This window comes from Thunnus maccoyii, chromosome 13 (genome assembly GCF_910596095.1).
Source record: "Thunnus maccoyii chromosome 13, fThuMac1.1, whole genome shotgun sequence".
NCBI classification, from domain to species: Eukaryota; Metazoa; Chordata; class Actinopteri; order Scombriformes; family Scombridae; genus Thunnus; species Thunnus maccoyii.
Genome location: NC_056545.1, coordinates 26,517,658 through 26,545,098, shown reverse-complemented (window position 1 = coordinate 26,545,098; position 27,441 = coordinate 26,517,658). Strand labels below are relative to the sequence as shown.

General features: G+C 41.0%; 1 protein-coding gene across 9 annotated transcripts in view; it reads right to left on the bottom strand.

The window, feature by feature from the left end:
• Positions 1-3,749: 3,749 nt before the first annotated feature.
• Positions 3,750-27,441, bottom strand: part of LOC121910305 (vacuole membrane protein 1-like) — a 74,306-nt gene continuing 50,614 nt past the window's right edge. For all 9 annotated transcript variants that reach the window (XM_042431461.1, XM_042431463.1, XM_042431464.1 and 6 more), the window contains 4 exons: positions 26,990-27,106; positions 22,365-22,426; positions 5,951-6,053; positions 3,750-4,730 (listed from right to left, as the gene is read on the bottom strand). In XM_042431461.1, the coding sequence (XP_042287395.1) occupies positions 4,587-4,730; positions 5,951-6,053; positions 22,365-22,426; positions 26,990-27,106 (426 nt within the window). In that variant the 3' untranslated portion in view covers positions 3,750-4,586. The remainder of the gene's footprint in view (positions 4,731-5,950; positions 6,054-22,364; positions 22,427-26,989; positions 27,107-27,441) is intronic.

Below are 27,441 nucleotides of genomic sequence, written 5' to 3'. Positions count from 1 at the left end.
AATAATTGCTTTCTTTTGCTCTCTTGCCTTTCAGGACTTCTGTATATGATGGTTAATAAAAAGACAGGGACCATTATTAGGGCAGACAACTGCCAACAAATGGGAATTATAATGATATGTTTAATGTTAAAGTATTTTGAATAGATAGAACGTAAATACGTTTTTCCACTTCAATGCTCAGTATTTCACTATTTTGATTGTGGCACACTTGAAATTCTGAGTTTAGAAAATGCAGTTTTTAAAAATATTCCTCTTAAAAATCTAAGTGTCTTCTCTCATTCTACAAATGGTGTGTAAGACTATTCTGCTGACACAACAGTGGCTTATCTTTTGGTAAGCATCTTTTTCAGTAACACATTACCATGACAGGACAGACTATTTGGTCTGATATGACCCCCTGACTTCTGCTCACAAAAACAAAGGACCTTAATGTGATTTTGAATGAAAAAAGGAAAGGGAAAAAAAATCCACATGGTCAGCATAATTTAATGAGACAGAGTGTGAAAGGAACTAAGTGGATAACCAAATGCAGAGTGGGCTTGTGGGTGGGTGGGTGGCGGATGAAGTCAGGGATATTTCAGCATCCCTTGGTGGTTAGCCTGCTGACAGGGAGGGGAAAAAAACTGGAGTGAGACACAGTGAGGGAGGTGGTGTGTGTGTGTGTGTGTGTGTGTGTGTGGGGGGGGGGGGGGGGGGGGGGGGGGGGGGGGGTGGAGGGGAGGGGGGGGGGGGGGTCACTCTGCCAGGAATTAAACCAGCACCACCGGATTCAAACTGTAGTATATGTACAGCATATGGAGAGATCAGAGAGAGAAAGCGAGGAAGGACAAAAGCAGTGTCATTATTTGAATATCAGTCCCCCAGCCAGTTTGGACAGGCAGGATTTGCATGTTGGGTTTTCAGCCGGAGCCCCGGGGCAGGGTGGGGCGGGGTGGGTGGGTGGAAACAGTCGTATTCATAGTGCTCTGGGTGTGGCTGCTCTGGGAACAGGACTTTTCTCGACAGGGGTCTCTTACCACAGGTCACACATCTGACCTCAGGACACAAGATCATACTGTGTTCGCATACACTGATGTCAGGTTCCCGTTTTCTTTTTCATGTCATAACAAGAGAGAATTGATCTGAGGTCAAAAATACCTGCATCATATAAAAATCAATATAATATATAGTGTATGATGTATGATACGTGAATTTTACTGATTGTTTTATGATTTTTGTAAATGCTTGTGAAACTAAACCGACAAAAAATAGTTGAAATGATTTTATTATTTTTATTTTATAGCAAGTTACCCAAATTTAGATCATAATAAACATTTTATATAACAAGAATTTTTCAAATGGTTGAATAACTTTGCAAGAAAACACTTTATGCATGAAAAATGTTTCACATTATTGTTTACCTGTAATACTAGTACAAATTCTTTTTTATGATGTGTTGTATTTAAAAACCGGTACAATTTACAACAAGAGTATAAGTGTAGCTATAATTCACCACAACTCACAGCAAAGGCTTAACTTGGAATCTAAAATGGAGATGATGTCAGTGTGGAGAGAGCAAATCAGTAATGTGATAACCGTTTGAATGTGAAACATTAGACGGGAAATTGGAGTTGTGATGGACTCAGTATCCTCCTTGTCCCTCTTTCTCGGCTGACATGTGAGATTCTTTGGAGGCTTGAGGGTCAACACCGGCTCCGTGTGGTCAAGACTTATCACATAATGAACAGAACACCGATCCTCTTTTCAACAGACTTTATTTAAAGTGAAAGCAGAAAAAAAAACAGTGAATTTGCCTTTTAAATAACTCAGGTACAGACATCTATTCCACAAGAAATACAGGCATTTACACATAGAAATATAAACAGATTTTCTAGACAAACATGCACACACACATTCAGACAGGCATGCCAAAAGGGGGCTCCCTTATGGAACAGGACATCCTGAAACTGCCAAGAAAAACACTCTCTGAGCCAGCGAGCCATTCCAGTGTTATCCAATGATTTTGCTTTTATGACCAGGAAAAAGTTTTACCCTTTTGCTCTGTTCAAGAAAAAAAAAGAATCATCTAAATCTAAAATCATCTAAAATAAAACTGAGGCTTTGCGGCAAAAGTATCCACTGGTCAAGCAATGATTTTCAGCTTTGTATAATTACCAATTTGTGGCCCTTAGAAAAACACCCCCTTAAGAGAGTTGTTCCAATAAAATGCAGCCTCCTACAAAAAAAGTGCGTATTGAGCAACAGAGGAAAGTTCTGAGTAAAAGAGAAGAGGGAAGTGTAAAAGGGAAGGGGAGAGCTGGGTGAGCACTGCGTGTACTATACCTAGGACTGGGTGTCACAATGTAATGTGTTGCAATAAGGTGTGTACTGTCTGGATTCTCTGGAAATTCTGGACAGAGCCAACTCTCACACACACACACGTACACATATACAGAAGTACACTATTGACATCACTACATCTGCATTTGCAAACACGCGAAAACACAGTTCCCCCCACATAAAACCACATTAAAAACCCTCACAGACGTCAGCATGGAGGAAATAAACAATAAACCCATGTCTCTGACGTTTCACAAGCGGTTGGGATAAAGGGAAGTGACATCGCAGCACACACCTCTAAATGGGAACTGATGCTAACTGAGACAATGACAGTAACAGAAGGAGGACAAAACAGGATGCTGGTCAGATGAAAGAGCCCAAAATGTCAGACAGCCTACAGACTGTTGTCGCCTTGCAATCTTAACAGCCAACACCAGTCTGATAAGCTATCTGACAGGTCGGGAGAGTGACGGACATGCCTGAGACATACGCATGTACAGAAAAGACAACAATGAAAAAAAAAAAAAAAAAAAAAAAAAAAAAAAAAAAAAATTCAAAAAAAAAAAAAAAAATCATAATCCTACTTACCATGACAGGAGAAAAGAGGAGATGTGAATGTTCTGACTAGAGCTGGTGCAGAGCGCAGAGCTCAGCACGCTCAACAGTACCCCTCTGTTTTGAATCTACTCGAGTGATTCGTCTCCTGGCTCCGTGACTGAGGCAGTGCAACGAGTTCATTCGAAGGTTCAGCTGAGGTAACGGCACAGACGCTTTTCACTGTGTGCTTGAGGTTTTTTTTCCCCCCTCCTGCTTGTGCCTGCTCTAGCGCCCACTGCGCTCAGTCCAGCGTAGCACAGCAGCGGTACAGAGAGGGAGAAGAAAATAGCACATTTCACTGGCAATTACGGAAAAAAAAGAAGGTACTGCATATATCGAGAGCCAGCTGACGTTATCCGATGAGCAAGAAAAGGCAACAAAAAACGAATACTGATCATTTAAAACGCTGTGTTTAGTTTGAGGAGCTGCTCATGTAATGTCAAACATGAGCTTTATGTCCTCATCTGAGATAAAAAAGGGTTAAACAAAAAGCGTGAAGACAAAGAGAAACACTTACCATGACACAGACTGCCTCTAAGTTAAAGGGAACGGCTACTATTTGCTATACTAAGACTTCCAGGTAGACTCCTAGTCTATTAGTGGAGCACAATCTGCTTTAATCCATAAAAGATAAAAGGGAGAGCAACAAATGTGGCAGCCACGCAAATGCAGCCTACTATCTCTGTCTCCCTCTCCGTCTCACACACAGGCACGCGCACACAGCCGTAGATCTGATTCAATACATGGCTGCATCTGGTAAAGTAGCCCCGGGCTGACTCATGTGCTCTCTTCCTGGAAGCAGAACAATAAGGGCAGACAAAGGGACCAGCAGGGTGATTCATGGCTGATTTATCATTTCTCATCCAGAAGTACCAAGATGAGCTTTACTGCACACACAATAGAAGTGGTCAACTAAAGCACTATGGACAGTTTGAAACATTCATTAACATCTTCACTACTACTGACTTAGTGCTCTACAATATGTAGAAAGGAGATGGGCTCAACAGCTCTGAAGTGGACAATGATTTACAATCCATTTACATCTCTTATCTAACACAACCAATACTGCACAACAACTCTTAAAAGTAATAAATACAGAATATCTTATTAAACAACCGGCAAATATAGACACTAAATTAATAAGTTATTGAACAAATAGCTCAACTTTTGTGCTGGTTTTACAGAACATTCACAGCATAATTAAAAGTAACAATACTAGCTTATTTAAATAAAGTGACTTAATGGACATTAAGGTTCTTCTAGTGGAACAAACAGTGCAGCTTAAGGCCTCACTGAAGAAAATTATTGCCAGCAGCTTCTTCTCACGTGCTCGGGAGCTGCTAAAAGCACCACCATGGACGCATTAACAACACAACAGCTTACACACACGCACACGCACTCCAACAAGCACCTACCTTAAAGAGAACAATCGCGGAAATCACTACCAAATGCAAAGCCTTCAAAAGCAAGTAAATGGAAGTCCATGTTCAGCATAAACATGTTGCTACAATAACAAGAGAGAAACCAGATGGAGGCTGATATTATGCTTCAGATAATGGTGGGGTATCAGCCTGGTGGGAGAGCAGAAATGAGGAAAAGGAGTGGTGGGGAGCTTGGAGAAGCAGCGAGGCTTCTGAAGTTGATGGTTCGCTGTGATCGCGAGCTGGCCTTCACTCCGTCTTGCCTTCCGAGTGTTTCTCCTGCTGCTTGCGCTTGGCGTAAGTTTGGGCCATGGAGTTGACAATGGAGCAGACAAAGAAGCATACCATGATGACCACAACCTTCTCAAAGAGCCACGACAGCCAGCTCTCCTCCTGCCAGGAACCACAGAGAGAACAGAGAGAGAGAGGAGAGGAGCTCGGTCAGTAAGCTGAGGGCCACCTCCACCAACCCCCCCTTCACCCCACGCCCTGCTCTCCCCTCTGCTCCTGATGCTGTAGGCTAGGTGGGGATCCAGCTCCATGTGCAGGACAGATAGAGATCAGGGGTAATAAAACACGCGGCAGCCCCCACCGTCCTCCCTCCTAACGCCCCCACTGACCCCAGCCTGCAGCCTGCCTCCACCAAGTTAAATTGCCTCGCTTCTCTCCTGTAACTGCAGGAGGCTCAAGTTACAAGAAAAAAGGAACATTGTTCTAGAAATGCCTTAATCTGTCCTTGTGCAACTCAAAAGTCTATCCTTTTTTTTCTCTTTTCGTTCCTAGTAAGCGCATAAAAAAAGAAAAATTGTTTTCAATGAATCACTTAGTGCAAGAGAGAGAGAAAGAGGGAGTGAGAAATAGAAAGGAGGAGGAAAAAAAAAGCTTTGAAAGAGAAATAGGCTACAGCTACAACTGGCTCTTTTTGTTCTAGACAGGGGGGTTTTGATGGATTGTCACTGGCAGAGGGGGGGGCCCCCGCCCCGGTCTACAGTCAGCGCTGGGTTCAGGCGGGGCACTGAGTGCAAGTGTGTGTGTGTGACACATAGGGGAGTGACCACACTCACACACACACACTCCCAATTGGTAAGATGGAGCATGAGTCAGCACGCCCCGCGCTACAGTAGTACAGTTCAATACAGCGAGTGGAGCCAGACCCCACACTGGCCCCTCTCCTCCTCCCCTCTTTTTACTCCCTCCCTCCCCTCCAGCCCGCCCAGTGCAGCGCTAACCTACTCTGTCATTCTGGCCCTAAACAAGTCTCTGTAATCTGCCGTAACACTACCGGTTACAGTAAAATCTACAACATCAACACTTCTCTTATAGAGGTCAAATATAAAATTTGATTTTTTTTCTAAAATTTAGTTAATTAAAAAATGTAATTTAGAAGAGAGTGGCACAGGTGAAAAGAGTGAAAACAGAATTAATTGTGTTCATGGGAGAAAATGGGTCAGAGATATAAAGGAAGGCTTAGATAAAGAGAAGAAGGGGACAAAAAAAAAAGTGGAGGGAGAAGGAGTGAAAGAGGCAAAAGTAAGGGGGCCACATTCTTTTCTTGGCGCGCATACATGAATGAATAGAGTCTGTGAGCTGGGGGCTGAGGCCCCTGTACTTACAGTTGGGATCCCCTCTCCGGCGTGATGGTGCAGCTTGGCCTTCTGGGCCTCCAAGTACTCCCTGAAAGGCTTCTGCAGTGCCGCACCCAGCAGTGGAACAGCTCTGCCTCCACCAACACAGAGAGAGAGAGAGAGAGAGAGAGAGAGAGAGAGAGAGAGAGGAGGGGGAGGAAGAGAGGAAAAGGAGGGAAAGAGGGAGGGAGGGAAGGAAGAAGAGAGAAAGAGAGAGGAGAGGGGGGAGGCATGGGAGGGAAAAAGGGGAGGGGGTGGGGGCACAAATCACGTCACATCATTGTTACTCACCAGCCCAAGGGCAGCAACAAAGGGAGGCATGCTGTCCTATCTCCTGTACAGTGTCGGTCTCCCCTGCTTCCTCTCTCCGAGGAGAGAGAAAGACGGAGAGAGCAACGAGTGCAATCCCTTCACTGCTCATCCCCACAAACACACACACATATAAACACACACACACACACACACACACACACAGACATACAAAAAAAAAGTACAAACTGTACCACGGCTATAAAAAATCGCGCAAAAATCAAAACAAAAAAAACTAAAAAGAAAATTTACAAAAAGCAAAAATAAAGTTGGCTGGTCCTCATACGGCAGCCGCGGCAGCGGTAGTCACCCACATTCTCCCGCTCTGCTCTGCTCTCTTCTCTTCTCCTCTCCTCTCTCTCACACACACACACACACACACATACTCAGCTTCCTCTCCCTCTCACACACACACACATCGGTGAACTCGTTCAACTCCCCTGCAGTGCCTCCTCTGCCGCTGCAGCGAGGAGAAATGAATGACTTCTCAGAACTCTCACATTTATCACAGGCGGTTCCTGTAAGAACTGGTTTCAGCCAATTAATGAGGAAGTGAGTCGTACCCGAGCTGTGTCATCACTGGCTGAGATCTGGGGGGGATGGCCCACAGGGGGAGGGCACTCCTGTAAGACGGCCCATATTAGGAAACCCTTTACAAGATTTAGCCACCAACTACAAGCATACTACTGAACCCCCCGCCTCCCCTCCACACCCCTCCTCTCCCTTCACACACACACACACACACTCAAAGAAAGGAAAAAAAAAAGACGCGAGAGACTGCAGAGAATGCCCTAGAATAGCGAATCAGTGGCCCATCCCTAGGCTGGAGTTAGTGATTAATCACTAAACAAATACATACTAAAGACCTTCACTTATTCTCTTTTGTGGCTATACACAGTCAATTACATCCCCTGAGCTATTGTTTCAAAGCATTCCTTATGTTCCACTTATACATCTTTTTGTTCATGCTGGCAAGGCATCATCAAAGGTCGGAGACACATCAAAGATTTTTAGAGCAGGTTTGCGTGGGCAGTCATGTCACATACGGTTGAGTTTATAGCTGATAACTTTCTCTGAAGGAGGCAAGTCATTTCCGTCCCTCCCCACCTCCACAAACACACACACACACATGCTATAGTGAGAAAAACACCCAGATTGTGTTAAATGATTGAGTTTACAACAAGGAAGGCTTTTAGTAATGATTAACTTTATACCAGGTAATGGATATCCTACATGTGAATGGAAATAAAGTAGACAGGAAGTCTTAACGGATGGATCACGCTTTAAATTACACAATAGAAAAAGGTTAAGACACACGGTATCAAAAATCAAGCTTTTCTTTTTTGGCCACTCCTATTCCCATCCCCCACTTCACAAAATTCCTAACATCTTCACTCAGAAACTTAGCAAACTAAATTTAAAAATATATATCCTGAATGAAAAGCCTAATATGAGTTTGCACGTGAAAAAAGAACGATTTGAAAACACAGCAGGAATACACTAGTTCAGCAGATAAAAGCAAACAGCCAAGAACAAAGAGTCAGAGAAACAGTTTTCAGAAATGGCGGGCGAATCATCTCCTACACGATGAGCAATACTGAGTCATGAGCCTGGGCAAATCCACCAACAATGAAGCTCAAAGCCAGCAGTCTAAAACATGTTTTTAATGCCTCAGAGTCAGGACTGTCTCTTGGTCTTTCCATTAAAAATCTGATGATTTTGTGCTTTTTGGGAATATACTTTCACTTTCTGCAGTTGTTGCGAGTGTATTGGATTTGAGATTTCTACTGTAAGTGTATTCATAATTTACCCGTGAGTACCTGAGAAAATGTGCTCAACATCTTTGTGTGTGTGTGTGTGTGTGTGGGAAAGAAGTTCAGAAGGTTTTCTTTCTTAGTCTGAGAGAAATATCTGGAATGAAGCGAGACATTTGTGTAACTTGTGCATGCATTAAATATATGTAATAAATAGTATTGTGTTGTACAGTTACTCTTGTAAAAGTGTTTTTTTAATGTTCAGTAAAAGTTTGGAAATTTAAAATTGTATTTTCTGAGTTCTTTCTGAGTTGAGCAGCTGAGGGAGAGAGAAGCTACTAGCTGAAATTTTAACAGTCATAAGGTGTAATTTGGCAGACAATAAGCCTGAGCTATTTACTCAGCAGCTACTGAACAAACTTTAACAACTACTTTGTTAAAATCCTCTGCTTTAAGTCAAAGTAAAAGAAAACTTCTCACTTGTATCTTTTTTCCTAAGCGAGGCTGTGAAACTACTGTGGCCTTGAGAAACAGGGAAATAAATCAGTTTTAACAAAACAATTTAGAGCACTTTTTAAAAAGTAGAAAGTCTGAATTTTAACCTCTAAGTGCCCTTGCCAAATTTCTGTATTAACTATAAAGGTTTATTTATAACAAAAACTGATTATGTTTCAATTTATGGCGAGCATAATAAGTTAAATTCACTAAAGTAGAGCTTTAGGAGAGCATGCATGTTTGTTCTAATAATTAAGTGCTAATTAAATCTATAAAATGCATAAATAATCATGATGAAAATAAAGATCATAGATTTATGTCTAATTTTATTTCAGCAACTGAAACCGTTGTAACATTAAAGTGCTTAAAATTACATTCAATTGATAATTTCTGTTTTCCTCGTCATTAATGTGGCAGTAAAGGAGAAAAAACTATGTATTTTCACATAAGTTCATGCTGTTTAATATTTCAAATGATCAGTTCTTCTATGCATTTTATATGATAATCTTCCTTTTTGTTGGTTTGTATCCAAAAATATAAATTGCCATAATAAATTTAATGTCAAGTATAAAAACCATTGCAGTTAATACAAAGAGATCTGTAAAATCTGACTCTTCTCACTTTCTTCTTCTGTGGAGAAAAAATATGGGATGGTTAAAAAGGATAATAATAACAATAATGAAAAGTCTTAAAATGTAGGTGGTTTTACAGCCATAAAACCCTGCATGTGTGGATGCTATCAAACTTTATAACAGTTGTTCTCCAATTGATTAAATTACTTCCAGAAGTGGTGCAAAAAGCATAAGGAGCTTCACTTGCCTGGGTTATAAAAGTGTATATGTGATTAATTATCCATACTATAGGTGTATTTTATATAACCGCACGTATTCTTAAACATAATGAGTGTGGGTGATATTTCTTAATGGCCATCAAATTGGTAACATGTAGGCTTCTAGACATTAAGAGCAAATGATCGTAGCTCCAAGTGATTTCCATTGAGTCACTGTCTGAATCAATAAATTAAATTATATAAAATAGGAATATATGAGTCAAAAATGAGTCTCTCAGTGATATATAAGATGCAACAGGATACTCGTATTTATTCATCTATCAGATGTAATGAGCAATAGAAGCTAAGAGGTTATACTATGAAATACAAAGTTGTGGCAAAAGTACCTAGGAAAATCAACATGTAAAATCAAGAAAAACATACCAAGACTGACTATATGTGAGATGTGTGAAGAGGAGCTCAGCAGCTCAAAAAGTTGGGTTTAGGTTTTTTTTTTGTTGATGCAGTTATAAAACAGTTAGGATCCATTTGGACATATGATGAGTTCAAATAAAGCAGAAAGCAGGCAGTAAGTTAACATGTACTATCTATACACACTTTTCTTTGTTAACAAATACTGTATTTCAAAAAGGGGAACACCACTTCATTCAAGAATAAATTCAAAGTGGGCCAACGTAGTCTGATCAATATTTTTGAGCATGAGCAGCTCTTTGTCCAGTGGTACAAGAGAAACAACAGCACCGTCCTTCAATGTCAACGAACTCATCACTTTTTTTTATTTTTTCCAAATTCTCTGTGTGCTCATACAGCAGTCAGTATTGTATGTGTCAGCGTAACATAAGGATGAGTAAAACTATTTGAATATCCGTATCTGTGTGTTTAGTGAAATTCAAGGATACGTAAATGGGCTTCACAGTCAAAGTCAATTTTAGATATCAGCAAACCAGCGAGGCACTAATTTCATTATGTGACCTACTATTTCTGGGGCTGTAAGGAGAACTGTTTTAGTTAGTTATTAGCTGGCATCACCTTACACACACACACACACACACACACACACACACACACACACACACACACACACACACACACACACAGGATATATATATATAAATGTTTCAATCAAATGTTTTTTTTTATTTACACAAAAATTTTATAATTCTGAATATTACAGAAAATCTAAATATTAAAGATAAGTGGTTATTGATGGTGCGGATATTTTCTAAGACCTGCCACCTCTACAGCTCACCTTCCTCTCAACACAAAGGGCTGATTGCCTCTTACTGCTTAAGAATCAAGAATAAAATATGATTAAAAAAATTCCTTTGAACAACACAAGGACTAAAGGGAATCTTTACACTAACAGGTAAAAAAAAGATATTTCTTAAGAACACAGTTGCCTACTTTTGCTTAGGAAGCACAGCTTTGGTTTTTCTTTTACAGTACAATGCCTGTTGCTGGTATGCAGGTATAAAATGCATCTTTTGCTCCAAATTTGCAAGTTTAAAAATACAATTATGTACCAAAAATCACACATCTGGTTTCATGAGGAATGGAAAAGTACCTGTGATGGTTAATCTGTGAGCATTCAAGCCTTTAGTACAAAAATGTACTTCTCTTGTTATACTTCACAGCAGTGGTTTCAAACCATGCTCTGTCTGCCTGTTAACCATGAAAAGACGATAACTTTATCAATAATCAGAAAAGATATGAGGAGGGGATAAGCTTTGGCAAAACAAGGGCATATGGAGGGAAAACCCCACATCTCCCAGCTTCCTGCAGCCTGATTACTGCTGTGAAGGGTTAATTTGTGAGCGCCATCTCAGCCTCTCATTTTTTAATGAACTATCATTTCCTGCTGCTGTTCACTGACTGTGGAGCATGTTTAGGCGTCCGGTGTTCACTTTGTAAAACCTAAATTCCACAAGCCATGAGTCAGAGGCGACCTTTGACCTGTCTGCCCCTTCCAAAGACTGCCACCTCCAATGGCACTCGCACACACATGCACATATACACCCCAAAAATTCACCATTCGTTGTTCTTTATGATAATGGAATCCCTAAGGTGTGCACACACAAGATCACACACGCAGGCACACACACACATGTGCCCTGACATCCTGGGCAGCGGATGATAGAGAACAAGGGCTCACATGACAGCCAAACCCTGGCCAGTTCCAACTGGTTACGACATCATCACAACAACTGGCTTAGGCAATCGCTAGTGTTACCCAATGCTCCAAAGGGCCACAGTTCACACCTAACATAACAGCACCGACACCGCAAGACGCACACTGTAGTTAGGCAGCGCGCTGACCTGAGGTACTGAAACACTGACCTCTTAACCATCTCTGTGCAAAACACTGACACACTTACCCATCAGCTCATGGGTTGATAAATTACTACTGCTCTAATTTTATATTATCAAGTGTTGGAATAATGAAATAATGGAATTATGGGAGGAGGAGTGTGTTTCACTTTGTTGTAAGGAAAATTTTGATTCACGTGCAAATGTTGTAAGGTAATATCTCTGTGTGTGTGTGTGTGTGTGTGTGTGTGTATGTGTGTCTGTTCCTCCTCCAGTTCAACCGGGCTTTTTCCCAATGACTTCACCACTAAAGCATGGAGCCCACTCCTGAACGGAGATCCCCCTGCCCAGGGTGTTTATCACATCCCTGCTCCACAACCATCTGTGTCAGCCAGCACACACTCACACACATATATATATACACAAGCTCGGACACATGCTATCCTCTTGGGTGCCCGCAGTGCTGCCAGGAAATCAGGGGGCACCAATTATAGCAGTCTATTATTCCTCTCACTTCCCAGACAGCCACATAAAACAGCCCTCCAACCCCTACGACCCCCCAGGTTCAGGTCGGCATGCCCACACAGACCCTCTTGGTCTGGGTGTGGAGGTGTGTGCAGTTGCTGGGTCACTGGGTAACCAGGCTTGGACGCTTCCAAGGTGAGAAAGGCTTGTTCAATGAGTCAGTTGTGACTGTAGACACATCCAGACAAGTCATACATGTATATGCTACTTGTAGAGCGGCGGCGACAGACAGGCTGGAAATAGAGGAGGCAGCAAAGGAACAGAAGAAGAAGAAGAGGTGTAGGGCACTGCCGGTTACTCAGAGAGTCTCCATCCATCCTGTGATGTCATGCTTGGAGGAATGGCCGCTGTATGGGATCTATGGTGACATTGTTTCCTATGGGACAACGTCTAGCCTTCTTTTCAAATGAACACCTAATGACCCGGTGATAACCACACCTACTGTATTTCTATTTCAGTTTACATTTTATTGGTCCCAAATGGGAAACTTTGGTGCAGCAAGTCAGAGAACCCAAGCACACAGAACACTGAAACATACAAGAGAGGTTAAATGAACACATTACGACATGTTAAATAAATGTGAAGGGCAGAAACACACCAAAGAAACGAGGTCATGGGGTGGAAAATTAATGGCACGTGGAATAAATGAGAACTTGAGACTGTTTGAAGCTTGACTGTCCCATAAACGCAATGTATGTCACTAATCCAACACAGCAGGTTATCCAGTGAGCACAAAAGTGTATGTGTGGGAGTTTTGCAGTATACAGTGCACTGTGGGCCTGTATAGTGTATGTGGTTCATATACACTGTGATACGCTGCTCAAACAACCACATAGGTTACTGCGAACGTACCTGATAAAAGCCACAAAATGCTATATATCTTCCGCTTCAAAACAATACGTTCTACTGACTGTCTGACTGCTTTGTGAGTGAGAGTAATTCAGCAGAAATATATGTAGCAAGATCAATTACATTAGTTTTTTGTGACAAATTTTCTCCACAACAAAAGCAAAAAATTGTCAAATTGCTAAAAGTGGTTTATAATTTTCTGATGCCTGATCCTGATCAGGTATATATATAGTATAGGTTCACTTTGAGGCTGTGGTTAGGAGCTAACTAATGCAGAAAAGTGAAAGTTCCGGATGTCTGTGTCTGTAAGCTGCAACCAACTGTATGCTTAAATGTGCAACAACACTGATGAAATGTAGAAAAGGTCCAACACAGCCAAAAACAAAACACTACATTATTTCTCAATTAAAACAGTTATATGTGTGTGCAAAGACTTCATAGCTGTATGATTTGCAATGTAATAAATTGTATTCACACTGGTCAATCTTTGAGGTTTAACAAAGTAAAATAATAAGCAAACGATTTATATGTCTGGAATAAAACAAATAAAACACAGCCTCCTCATAATTAAGATTTATAGTTGCCCTGGTTTTCAGGCAGAGGCTTAACACGGATCATCCGTGACCAGACAATACAGAGCATGTTTACGGGAAGAATTGCCATCTCTCTTCCCTCTCCACAACTTGTTGCTGTTGTGAACTGGTCTGATGAGGGACTATATTTCTGTTTTGACTGAGGTGTGGTGGAGGCAGGACGGGGAGGGAGAGGGGTCCGGACGGCTGGCCGGCTGGCCTCTGAGTCAGGGCCTGTCTGTGATGACTCCTCTCACAGTACACAGACACACATACTCATGACAACTGATGAAACTACATCGCACATTACGATGTTCATGGGATTTACTGAACAATAGACTTCAGTGGATGACGTTGATTAAGAGCTCGAGGTCACGTTGTGTTCCTCTGATAAATGAGCTGTTCTAAAACTGAATCAATGGCGTACTGTTTCCTAAAACAACATACAAGCCGGCTGCCATCCTGATGAATAAATACATCAGTAACTTCATAGCCTTGGCTTGAGCATGTGTAGGTATGATTTGATGAGCGAGCAGCATGTGCAATGCGGCACAGAGTGTGAGACTGGGGACCAAAACAAATGAATCAGGGATGAATAAAGCAGGAAGTCCTGGGATACACACTGTACCCGAGAGGCACATAACATGACACCAGACCTGGAACGCACAGCTGACCTCTCCCTTTCTTTGTGTCTTTCTTTCTCTCTCACAAACACACACACACATACACACTTACTCATCAAAGCTACAATTACATTCGGATCACTGTGCACCTCTTCAGAGCCCCTTAGTGTGCTATTAACCACAGAAATAAGCCTATAGTACACTATCTGAAGAAGTCTTCTTGAGCGATTGAATATTATTCTAAATGGTGTGGTAAGACCTTTTGGCTCAGACTCAAACCTCTCTCTGTCTATTACTGCCTCTGTATTTCTGTCAGAGCTTGGGGGCCAAGGTAATCAGAATGAAGGCGGGGGAGATGAGAAAATGGACGCCCCGCAGGGCCTCGCATTAAACTTAACGACGTTGTATAAAAAGAGAGTCGGCCGCGACGTGCCGCTCTATCCCTCATTCCCACTGTCTTGCCCTGTTTGCCTCTGATCCCGTCATACTAAGTGAGGCGTCTAACTGCGTTTGGGCTGGCGTAGAGCAGGGCATGCCATGGAATGACTGATCAATGCCATCTTTGTCAAGGCGCTTCTCAGGTGACCAGAGATCTCAGTGACTAATAGGATCAAAAATACTCTCTTCCTGCAGATTGGGTTAACGGGAAGACTTTGCTCATATGGCTCAAAGAGGACTATTTATAGGAGCAGTGATGTGGCTGAGGTGTAAACGGTTAAAGAAATACATTTACATTTTAGGATTTTCCATCAGTTTACCTGTGTTCTCCTTTAATAAAGGACAAAACATATTGATTGATCGTGATTGCCCCAAACTGGTGCATTCTGCTTCACACAGACTTATGTGGTGATACAGAGAACAAAAAGATAAGATAAGAACATAATGAGCATAAGACAAAAAAATCCCTCCCTGCTAGGTAACTTTCAGCTCTCACGAGACCATGCGCACAGTTACCTTCAAACCAGACCCTACAGGTTTCAGTATGAAACCACACAAACGTAGTTTCTATATGAGCTAGGGCACACTGTGCTCTAGTTGGGTGAAATTCAGTGGAAACGAATAGTAACAGACTTTTCTCCGGTAACTCCAGTACTTCAGTACTTTTACAAGCATGCAAATAACTGCACTACTGTGAATACCCAGAATAGTTTGATTTGCATGGTTCACAGTGACTTGAAAGTTGAATTAATGTCTAGGAGAATTTGTGGTGGGAAGAAACAGATTAGATTGATTGTTGGCTTTTTTTCAATCACATTTAAATTTAAAGGAGACCTTAAAGGTATACTATTCAGGATTTTCCTGAAAAACAATGTATAGACTCATACAAAAGTAATCTCTCTCAATCAGCACTTATGATCCACTAGAAGTGTGTGGCAGTATGTATCTACAGAGACTCTGCCCTCTGTCTGTATATTCTTATTTCTTATTATTTTGCTGTGTTTGGGAGGCTTCTTGGCGTTAACCTTTGGGCAGTGGGTGTGTAGCCGCCAGCCATCAACAGAGCGCAGGATGTGAGGTCGGGACTTGTAGCGTCGCGACTAGGTTACATCGCTGTCTCCGTCTCTCCTCTGCTCCACTCTGCTCTGTGTCATGGATATATATAAAGCTGCAGGTCTGTGTGTCTGCTTGACCGAGGGCGGGGCTGAGCTACACACACGCAGAGCAGAGAGGCCACAGCGGACAGGATGAAGCTCTGCATTCACACAAAATCCGGCCATGCAACACCTTCCTGTAAGGTTGTGCGGAGGTGTGGGCGTGTTCATTTGTGCTTTAGAACGTAATCACTGTGAAACAATCAGAGCATAAAGTTTTATTTATCTGATTCACGGCTTTGTTCTCGCCGGCACTGCTCACTCTCTTCATTCACACTCTGGCTCGCTCAACCACAACTTCTCTCTCTCTCGCTCTGGCGTTGAGCTGAGGAGGAGGGGCCAACTTTTAATGCTGTGTTTACAAACACCAACAAACAAATCCTGCATAGTATACCTTTAACATAAACTATTACTTTAAGTGTTAATTGTGACATGAAAGTTGTGTTGCTGTTTCCCTCAAAACAATGTGTATTTCTCACCACAGAGTTTAACACAGAGCTTTGAATCCAGTTTATCCTGTGATCTATTTTGGCATGAACACAGCACCAAAACAAAGAAAAACCAGATCAGAGAGTGTAAATGCAGAGAGTAATTTGAAAGTCTGAGAAGTAATCCAATTGATTTATGCTTACTCCAATAACAACCTTTAGACTACCTGGTTCAGGTGCTTCATGCCGGTTAAAACAACTGGAATCTTCCTTTACTCTGATTATAATTACATTATTACAGTGCTGTGTGATCTGGAAAGTTCCAGTATGATCCAGTGAGTGGCTCATACAACCCCCGGCTGCCCTGCCCTGACCCATGACTCTCCCCTGGCCTCCCTCCGAGCAGAGCTGCCTGCTGTGATCCCCTAATGCTGACAGCCTTGTGCGGCAGAAGAGCCATCTGCAGGCCCATTGTGCTGGTAATGGACTCACGCCTAAGAGATGGACTCACATGTAAATGGGTGCATTCTCATGGAGACATGCAGGGTCCCCCCCCCCCACCCCCCCCACGATCCTAGCACACCGGTTTCTACTGGATAATCTTTTCAGGTCTCGACTCTTCCTCTCTGCATCTCAATGGCTTTCTCCCCAAGAGCCTGACAGTGATAGTTCCTCCCTTGACACATGAGTCTGAAGGATTTGTCAAGCAAAGTCTAAGTCTAAGCACAATATACAAGTCAGGGAGAGGGGCTGATTCAATCAAGATGATGGATTATTTAGAACTGTCATTTAAAATACCAGTGTGAAGTCAGATAATGAGATGCAATAAGATGAAACTGTGATGGTGTCCCTCTTCCTGTCTTGTTTCTCTCTTTTCACTCTCAAAAAGATAATCATCACCATAACCTACCTCACACTTTGTCCTCTCTCAGACCTTTACAGAAACTAAATCCAGTCCCACCATTAACAAGGTGTAAACAAACTGGAAGTGCTGGTGATTCACCGTCTGCAGGAATCAACACCAAAGCAACCCGACGGGCCTCATGACCACAGCTGTTCTCATAATTAGGGAAGACTTCTGTTTTTTCCTGTTCACATATCATCACATATGACTGCTGGAAAACAAGCGGTACAAATCAGAGTCAGCAATTCAGCCTAAACACAGCGACTCACAACAGATAAAACAAGGAGAGTCTGGAGGCCCAGACAGCGTGTCAAACACAGGAAAGCTCCCTGTTCCATTACTGCACACGCGGGTTGATTTTGAGCTCTTCCTGCTGTATATCACCACCTCACTGACCAATGAAGCACCAGCTCAGATAAGAGAAAGGAGGACAGGGAGGATTGAGCACAGAAAAAGATGAATATGTTACTCTGCAGTTATATGGAGCACATTAGCAGGGCTTTATCCTTTCTCTGTAGTGCTTCCAGGGTTATTGACTTCACTTGCTTATTAAATTCAAAAAAACTCAAGGGAGGAAATCTGCGTGTAGTGGGATAAGAAAGGACACTTGTCATTAATAAGTGTTTGACATCAATTTTAAAGGTTTTTCTCAGAGTGTATAGTGTTTAGTGAGAGATCCAGAGAGTGTAGGTATATAGACAGATTTGGGAGATATAATGTAATTTAAAAGTTTAAAATTAGTTATAAAAACAGAAGTACATTCATTTTCAAAAACAATGCCTGATATTTATTTGTTAATCAAATCTACAAACTCTCAAGACTTATAAAAGATGAGAAACCTTTGTGGAGTTTTTAGTGACTAGTGGGGGAAAAAAAAAAAGCAAAACGAAGACTTAAATAAAAGCATGAAAGCATTTGATATATAACGGCTTCAGATGTTGATCAAAGCCTTATTCAATGTGAGTCTGCAGAATTTTCTCCTGACTTAAACAATGACTGTGCACGCACGGCTGGTTTTGAAGAAGAGACATCTGTACATTAGTCACAGGACGCAAGAACCTAACAAGTCTGATCAGACACACAGCTCCATCCAACCTGGTTATCAGTTCTTGTTATCAGCCCAAAAGGCATCTGTGGAGGCTTTTATTGTGACTTTGTGGCAGTTCAAAGCCAAACTATCTTTATTACTATCCAGGTACCGCTGACAGAAGGTTGCAGATTTAACCTTCACGCTCTGCATGGCAGGAAAACAAGAATTAAACACATCTGCCGGAAATAAAATAATCTGTTTCTACAATACACATGAAGAAGTAATACATCAGGTTTGAAATGTCTGACACACATTTTTTCGTCCCAAACAGACTGTAATTTGAAAAACAGTTGAAAAAGGAAGAATTCTTCACTTGATTGAACAACTGTCAAAGGATAGAACTTATTTTTCCACTTTTTTTTTGGTCTAGCTCTCAAAAGGAACATCAGACAGTCATAAATGTATAATGGAAATTTTAAGCCACTTATGTTCAACTTGTTCTAAAAAAACAGTCCTTTGCATATTCTCTACGTTTTATTTCCAGCTGGTAAAAAAAAAACAAAACTTTGGAGTTGGTCATTTTTGTTACCAGGGGTGATGAAAATGGCTGTTGACAGTTTTAGAGCCTTGTAAGCCTAAGATCCAAACCTCTCTTGTGAGGCTGAATTTCAGTAACACACTGTTTTCCATTTGTCATTCATAGAAAAACTACTTGACTTAAACTGCTGATGAATAAGTGAAAAGTTAAAAAAATATCCCTATAAAGGCCCATATTTGGAAATATGGGCCTTTATAGGGATATTTTTTGGAGATAATTTATAAATAAATTGAGCAAGACATAATGCATCATGACTATATCATGATGCACAGCTCTGATTGCCACAACTATTTTTCAAGTGCCAGTGTTGCAAAACAATTTTTTCTTAATGAAACCTTTGCAGATTTAGTGGACACTCCCTGATGAGTAAATACAAAAATCATCCGTTGTCATGATTGCAGGAATATTAACCAAATAAAACATGAACCTAACTATTCTGCTGTAACATACAAGTTTTACTTGTTGATAGTTATACTGCAGCATCTGGCCGGTAGCCTGTGTTTATATATTTTATAGTAATCTCTGATCTCATCGGCTTTCCACTGTCACATCTAAGTTAGGAAATATACATGCTACTCAAATATATAATGCTTGGATACACACACACACACACACACACACACACACACACACACACACACACACACACAAAAGAATATGTTTTCATTACTATATACTATGAAACTCAAATCAGGTTTTTATGAAGAAATAAAGGTCACCCTACAACATGCGGTTCAGGGGATTCACTGGGTGAAATGACTTTCCTTAAGTTTTGAACAAACAGCATGTTACTATTTTGTACAAATTCTGATGGGATCATAGTGAAAGATGTTATTGTGTGTTTTGTCAGGAAGCTGATAAATTATCTTAATTATTTTTTTATTCATAATTAATTAAAAACAGAAATAACTTTAGAACACACTGAACAGTTATAGTATTGAACATGTGTTTTCTTATTTTTGATGTGAGTTTCAGTATGTCATCATTTAATATTTCAACACACTACTGTGCCCTGTGTGTGTGTGTGTGTGTGTGTGTGTGCCAACTAGCTCACCTGACAGGCAAAGAGCAGGAAATGAATTGTGTAGTATTGTATTATGTCATGCAAGAATGAAATCACTTCAGCCAAAGTCCAACGGTCACTTCAGTCACCCACAAAGACAGAGACTATTCTCTCAGTTTACACAGACTAAAGCCAGAGCCAAGCAAACAAAAACAAACTGAGCATCAATATTAAAAACCCACAATAAAGACACAATTTATGTCTATATTTAATCATCAGTAAAAACATTTAGTTCAAAGCAAATTTAATTTGATAATCAAAGACAGTTAAACAGTCAGATCAAACAACAAATAAATCATTAGTGTAAGATTTTTCAGAAATAAACATTTCCTAAGAGCATGGCTCTAAATTATTATTTTAGGAATCTGTTAATGCAACATCAAGAAAAAAAAGTTTTGCTGAAAATAGCTTCCATAAACTCAAATCCAAATAAAACTAAAAAAAGCCCTCCAAAAATTTTACTGCAATTCCAAAAAGATTTTAAACACTTTCCTGAGATTTGCTGATTTATGTCAAATATGAACATCCAGAAGGTATAATCTAGAAGAGTCTTATTGAGGTGAATGTGGTTGAGGTGACAAAAAAATATTTGTAGGTGTTTGATAAGTATAATTGATTTAAAAGAACAAGGGCATCCAGAGGACAAATGTTTTAGTTTGTGAGTGTGTGTGGGTGTCAAGGCTTCGTGTACGTGCGGAGAGGGTGGGGGCAACCGCAGGTGCCTGCAGTTTAGCAGTAAAGGTGTAATTTTTATTTTCAAGCACCTGCATAGTTAACACGACTCTGCGGTCTGTCTGCGCCTGAAGGGTTAAATTCGAAAGACTGTCACCCATTCATAAGGTGATGTGTGATTGAGAGCGAGACTAGCAGAGAGAAGAGGTGAAGGTGGAAGGGCCTCAGTGAGGAAGGAAGCTGACGGTTGACAAGTTGTAAAGAGGGAAACTTCCTTTAGAGAAGAAGCCAGCAGTGACTCAAACTGAAACCTGTCGATAACCAGTGATCTGTTGCTCTGAGTACGCAGCTCATTGAACTGTGACAGCCAGAGGGCAGAGGGTTTTCACAACCCAACACACACACGCACATACTTATATGTAAACATATAGGGGTGTCTAAAAACTTTTTACATTTCTTGTAAGGCTTGTGTTAACCGAGCTTCACTGATCACACCTCGCTTGTGACACAGTTTTTGTTGCAGCATTAAAACTAGATTCACAAACCGTCTAAAAAAAAAAATAAAAAAATTATATATATGCAGAGAAAAGAGCAATAAGAACTTGTTGAATAGTTTCTACCTGAAGTCTTACAAAATTCATTTTAGAAACGAGGGAAATACATAAAAAGACAACATGGCAAGGAAGAGAGCTGATGCAATCTCATCGCCTGATTTCAGTGCGGCAAGTGTGCGTGTGTGTGTCTGTGTGTGAGACAAGAAGTGTGCAAGTCTCTGTATTTGTGTGTGTGTGTGTAATAAACGGCACTCCCACCAGCAGGTGTGTCGATGGCAGTTTCCAGCTGCAGCGCCTGGCATCTCTACAAGGACACCCATCATGGCACCCATCAGCTCCCACACCCAGCACCAAGGCTCATTCAACTCAACACTTATTTTCCAGAGGCCCAGAGAGAGTGTGCGTGTGTGTATGTGTATGTGTGTTGGTGTGATTTTTAGGTTTTAGCATTTTCATTAAATTGTTTTCAGTTTGACTGGTTTCATATCTTCCAAAACAATCTGTGGCTGATGGTTTCATGATAAAACGAGTCTTTTAATCCTGAAAAATAACCTCATGCACACTGTTGCTGATTCCAGTCGGGCCTACACAAGTACCGCCACAAATTAATTTCCTTTCTGAAATCTCTTATCTCTCTCACACCGGAAACTCAGACACTTTCTTCTTCGCTCCAAAGAGGTTCCTGCCCAATAAGCATTAGCACATCCTGCCTGAGAGGTCTGACACCCAAAGGGCCTTATGGAGGAAAGAGGTTGCATCATGGCGAGACATTGAGAAGCAGCCCTCTTTTTTTGGCTTGTGCTCCCTATGAGATCAGGTAGGTACAAGGCTGACGGTGGTGCATGAAGAGAGATAAAGCAGAGAGGAGGTTTCTGTGATAGACAAGAGTTCATCCTGTCCTGTGTAGCAGCCAGAACATGTTCATCCAGTGGAAAAATCCATGCCATTAATAACCATGTAGACTATCACAGCGGTGTGAGGAGCCAAAAGAAGAACAGAATGTGACAAAATACCCACGTTTCAAGGTCTGCTCAAAGTATTTCAAGCAGGATAAAGCAACAAGTCATCATCCCAGATCACCATGTTTAATTCAAAGCCACCTCTCACTCTGTGTGACCTTCATCCGAGTCACGAAAGAGGAGGAGGCAGATTTCACGCGAAGGAACATAAATTACCTGAATGCCACATGAGCATCTAAAAAAGGTCTCAACTGTCAAGTTCTGCATTAACTCTTTCATTTGTGATGCTGTACATCCCACAAGGTACTTTTGGTGAGCGCACACACGCATACACACACACACACAAACACATATACACACCCGTTAGGGCTTACTCACCCGATGAGGGAGACCATCTGCTCCACTATATGCCTGCTGAAGGTGACGATCACAAACAGTTTCTGTATGACAAAGAAACACACAGAGAAACAACGAGTCAGTAGCTGAACCATGAGGTCACTGCTAGGGTGCAGAATAAGGCAGTGTGTGCATCATACTTTGATAAGTAATTCCTTAACTCCCCCTCACACACACACACACACACACACACACACACACACACACACACACACACACATACACACAAACACACACACACCCTTCCCATTACGCCAAAACTCATGCCTTGCACCACCAAGGCGGTTTGGTCTAAAATCAGCCATGAAGACGCCCTTTTGTCATGGAGGGCAAGAAATAAAAGGTCTGGGCTCTATGACACACCACCAACACAGTACACGAGGTCAGCACATCACACAGCCTGTTGTCAGAAGAGTCTGAGTCTGTGTGTGTGTGTGTGTGTGTGTGAGTGTATGTAAAGGATGGATGGCTGGAGGAATGGAGGAATCAAATGAGATGTGTCATTGCTTCAGAGGGGGTCTGGAGGCCGGCTCCTGTTCTGTCTGACTCCTGCTTAGTCACCGGGCCAGAAGGGACAGATAGGCGACTGGCAGCTATTCTGTCTCATATCAGCTCTGTGTCCTCTTGGAGGGGGGCAGCAACATGCACCCACTAATTGACCACATTTTTCAAGGTCCTTTTACTCTCCCGCAGAGTTGTAGTTGTTGTAGGTTACTGTATTCTTATAAACATGCGTTTGGACCACTAAAACGTGGTTTGATCTAGTTGCCATTCACATGCTGTTAGAAAGGCTTGACCCAACTGAGCTCTTGGCGGGTCCGTCATTACAAACTCATGTTGTGCAGAAAAGGATTGTTCAAACCCACAGAACCTTATTTTAAATTCAAGTCCAGATCCTAAGGTTTCCAAAGATACTAAATATATACTCCTGAATTACAGGGAAAAGTGTATAAAATGATACACAAGACATCTAGAATTTTCCATTTTATGTAATGATGGATCCATAAAAATGTCATCTTGGATTTGAATATTTCACTCAATATAAATGTGTAGCTTGAATTAGGAGCTGGTAGCACATACAAAATAAATACAATTACATTGAACTTCATGAGAAACCTGAATATTTTTCATCATGCTTTTACAATTGGCTAAATGGCTTTGATCAAAAAAAATGAAACACTACTTTCTGACAGGCAGATTAGTCCTAATAGTGGACCTCAACTGGCTATTGAGTTAAGAAATTATACTAATTATATATTATTATATTATGTATGTATGCATCTATGTATGTATTATGTATTATTAATGATATATTGTCATATTATTATAATGATAAATAATATTATTGAGGTTTTCAGAGTCAAATGCCACAATGGGACCTGATGTGGAGGATTTTAACCACTGTTTAATGAGTTCCAACACAATTTAAAAAAAAATGAAAGTGTGAAATTCACTTTTTACATATTTTTACACATCACTTACGCTGCAGAACCATATAAAAGTGATGTTCTGTGTGTTGAGCAGAACAGTTTCATAACTCAGCACCAGGACGCTCCAAGGACAATTTTAATTTCATGTGACAGGTCTCTTTGATCAGTACTTTGTCACAGTGTTCATTGTATGGTTATATAACATGTCATCCAGCTTGTACGTGTGTTGTCATTTGGTTGTCTTTTCATCTGTGTCAGTGTCAAGCATCAAGATCTTGTTATAGCTTTGACAGCATGAGTGAAAGACTTGCAGTCAAAATGCCACAAAAATAACAAAACTTAATTAGCATCTGCAACAATTAAAAACATTTTCATAATGGAACAAGTAAAAGAAATTGAGCAATTAAAATATACAAAGAGACACATACTATGGACCAAATGAGAGAGTTATATAGAAAGAAGGGGCAAAATGTGACAACACAGGACATGAGCCTATTGCACCTCAGTTTAACAACAACAATTTCATCAGACATACAGACAGCCAATAGACTGCTATTGGATAAATAGGACAATATTAAGAGGAGCCAACAACCAAACGGGGAGCATATCCTTTTGTTATTATTATTATAATTATTATCATATTATCATTTTCTTCATTTGCTTCTCTCCCTCCAGTTGTATGTTAATGAGATTAATATAGATTGTTTATCTAACTTGTACACTCGCTTTTTATTTATTAGCATTCACCTTTCCCTGAAATTTAACTTGTATCATTGTACGACCTACTTTCAATGACAAAGTGAATGAAAAAGGGCAGCGATATAATAAGTGAGTGACCTGTGAATAGATGGATGGATTACAGTAAAGATCTGAGGGTGAGTGGGAGGAGATGTGGGGGCTTAGAGGTTATATATATATATATATATATGTGTGTGTGTGTGTGTGTGTGTTTGTACTTTAACTTATCTTTTATCAATTTTGTTATTATTATTATCTTTAGTTGTTTCTGGTTTGTTTTTTTGTTGCTATTCTTACCTTGTTTTCATGTCACCATGGTGCCTCACATTTTGAAAGTTATAAAAAAAAATAAAAATAAAAAAACCCATTTTCCATCGCACTATTTTTGCACCTCACACAAAGTAAACAAGAGACCCTCACTGCAACTTTGTCACCTCAGTTTCACTTATACTTTCAAGGGTAACGCATTTGAACACTGTGTTCGTGCAGTCACGTTTACAGAAACTGACAATTGATTTACGACCCCACAGAGAGCGAGGAGGAGGGGACAGCAAGATGGCCAACACAGGAAATCTGACTAAGATGCCTTAAATATGTCTACTTGGAAACTAATGGTGACATGGTCTTGACTCGCCGATTTCACTTCACTGATGATGCCGTTAAGAGCCTCACAGTCATATCCCTTTAGTCGTTCACACATAGGCACGGGGGAAGGGGAAAGCGTCAGTTCTCAATAGTTTACAGAAAATGACCTCTCATTATCAAGAACCGTGAGCTACATTTAGTGAATTGACACTAATGTGGAAGTGAGAACATCCTGCTTTGAACGCCTTGTTTTTGCAACTGTAGCAATACATAAATAGAGATTAAAATGTCACATGGTGTTACAATAACTCTGCGACTTCTGCTACACATAATAATTCCCTCATTTCACCTTTGCCACACCTCACAACTCCTCTGCCCTCAGCAAAATCACCTATCTCAAGGGCCTGAAATGTGTATTTCCATGGCATCATCCACCATCCTCAAGTGACCTGCTGTGTCACAAAGGCACTGACGTTAACTATTCAGCAGCATACATTCAGATGTGAAGCTTAATGAGCATAAAAGGCAGAAGCAGCACAGAATTAAAAAAAAAAAAAAACCTCTCTCCTTGGAGACTGATGAGAACACACCTGAAGCACAGGTACAAACCCAGATCAAAAACACGCTTTGAAGCATTGAGGCTGCTCAGAGTATTATGCCCACACACACACATACACACACACACACACATACGCACGCACACACACATACGCACGCACACAACAAGCTTCAAAATCCCCTTTTGTTCCCTCTTGGCCCACGAGAGAGAACATCACCTGCTCTCCCGTGTGCTTTATTCCTATACTTCTTGTTTTCTGCTCACACACTGTAGTAAATAAACCACTGAATCTGGTGCATTAGAAGCAAAACCTGAGCTTGAAGGAAATTAAACCAAGCAGATACAGGAGAGACTGGGGCCCCCCAGACATGCCGGAGAGCCGGGTGAAGTCTTTCTTTCCGTGAGCCAGGGAGGGACACACCTCTGTCAGTAGGGGCCCCTGGGACCCCTGGGTGTAATCTGGTCCTGTGTGTGTGATTGTGCCTGCCATGCATGCAACCCCTCCTTTCCTCCCTCTCTTCCCCCTCCATCTCTCCCTCTCTCTTTCTCCATCACCTCCCACAGACAATGTTTATCTGCTTTAGCTCGCGCTCACTAGGTTCACCCCCCGCCCCCACTTTTTTCTCAGTTTGGGCCAGGACAATGCTTTCTGCTTATGATAAGGAATGAGCCGAGTGGGGAAAATGCTTTGCTTTTAACCCTTCCTGTCTGTGTCACAACCAGTAAATTCCAGCATTTGCTTAGAAAACAGAAAGTCGAGCCCCTGACGGTAATCACAGACATACTGCAAATTCCTGGACGCAAATTGAGGATTTTCCAGGATTAGAAAAAGCATTTGTGATGCCAAGTCTCTTAACAGTAGTTTCTTATTCAAGGGTTAGGATGTATCTGTTACTTTCCTATAAGTTCTCAATCTGCTGTGGTCTGACCAGTTGACTGTACAATGTAGTAGGGCTGCTGCAGCTGCAATCACAAAATGGTTGACTGCCCCTACTTTGGCTGCACAAAATGGCCTCCTTACTGCCAGCAGTACAGTACAGAGATGCTGTGCATGAGAGTGATACATTATTTAACACACTTCTCCCTCTGAACTATATTAAAGATGTATGCATATTTCAAACTTTGGCACACATAAGTTTAGCTTTTTCTCTGCAGTATAGAATAGAAAAGATAAAAGACAAGTACTATATATCCAGTGTTCACAAGTCTCAGCAGTATTTTTATGAACACTCTTTTAGAAAAATCAACTGTGGCATTATTTATATAGATGTATAGTTTTTTTTACTGCAGCTCACCTGAATGTGCATTTTGATGACTGCTTTCCCAATGAGTGTTGCACCAAAAAAAGTCCAAAAGGGGACCAGAAAATGTCCACATGTTATTCCTGCCAGGTCAAACAAGGGATTTGGAATCTGGGAGGAAAAAAGCAACACAGATGATTAGACTTTATATTATATACAGTTACCTCAAGAAATACAAAACAAATCATATAGATCAAATGACAGAGATGAAACAATCTAACACAATAATAAAGCCCATTAAGTGTTTTCTCTTCTGCACATTTACCTTCCATGTGTATCCTACAGGGATACATACAGAGGATCACTGAGTGTGTCATAAGAATATCTGCTACTTATCAAACATACATTTTATCATTTTTTATTTTTTGTTCATATGTTGTGCAATTCAGCACAATTCAGCTTTTCCCTTGAATGGTGCACAAATGTCAATATAACACAGCAATATA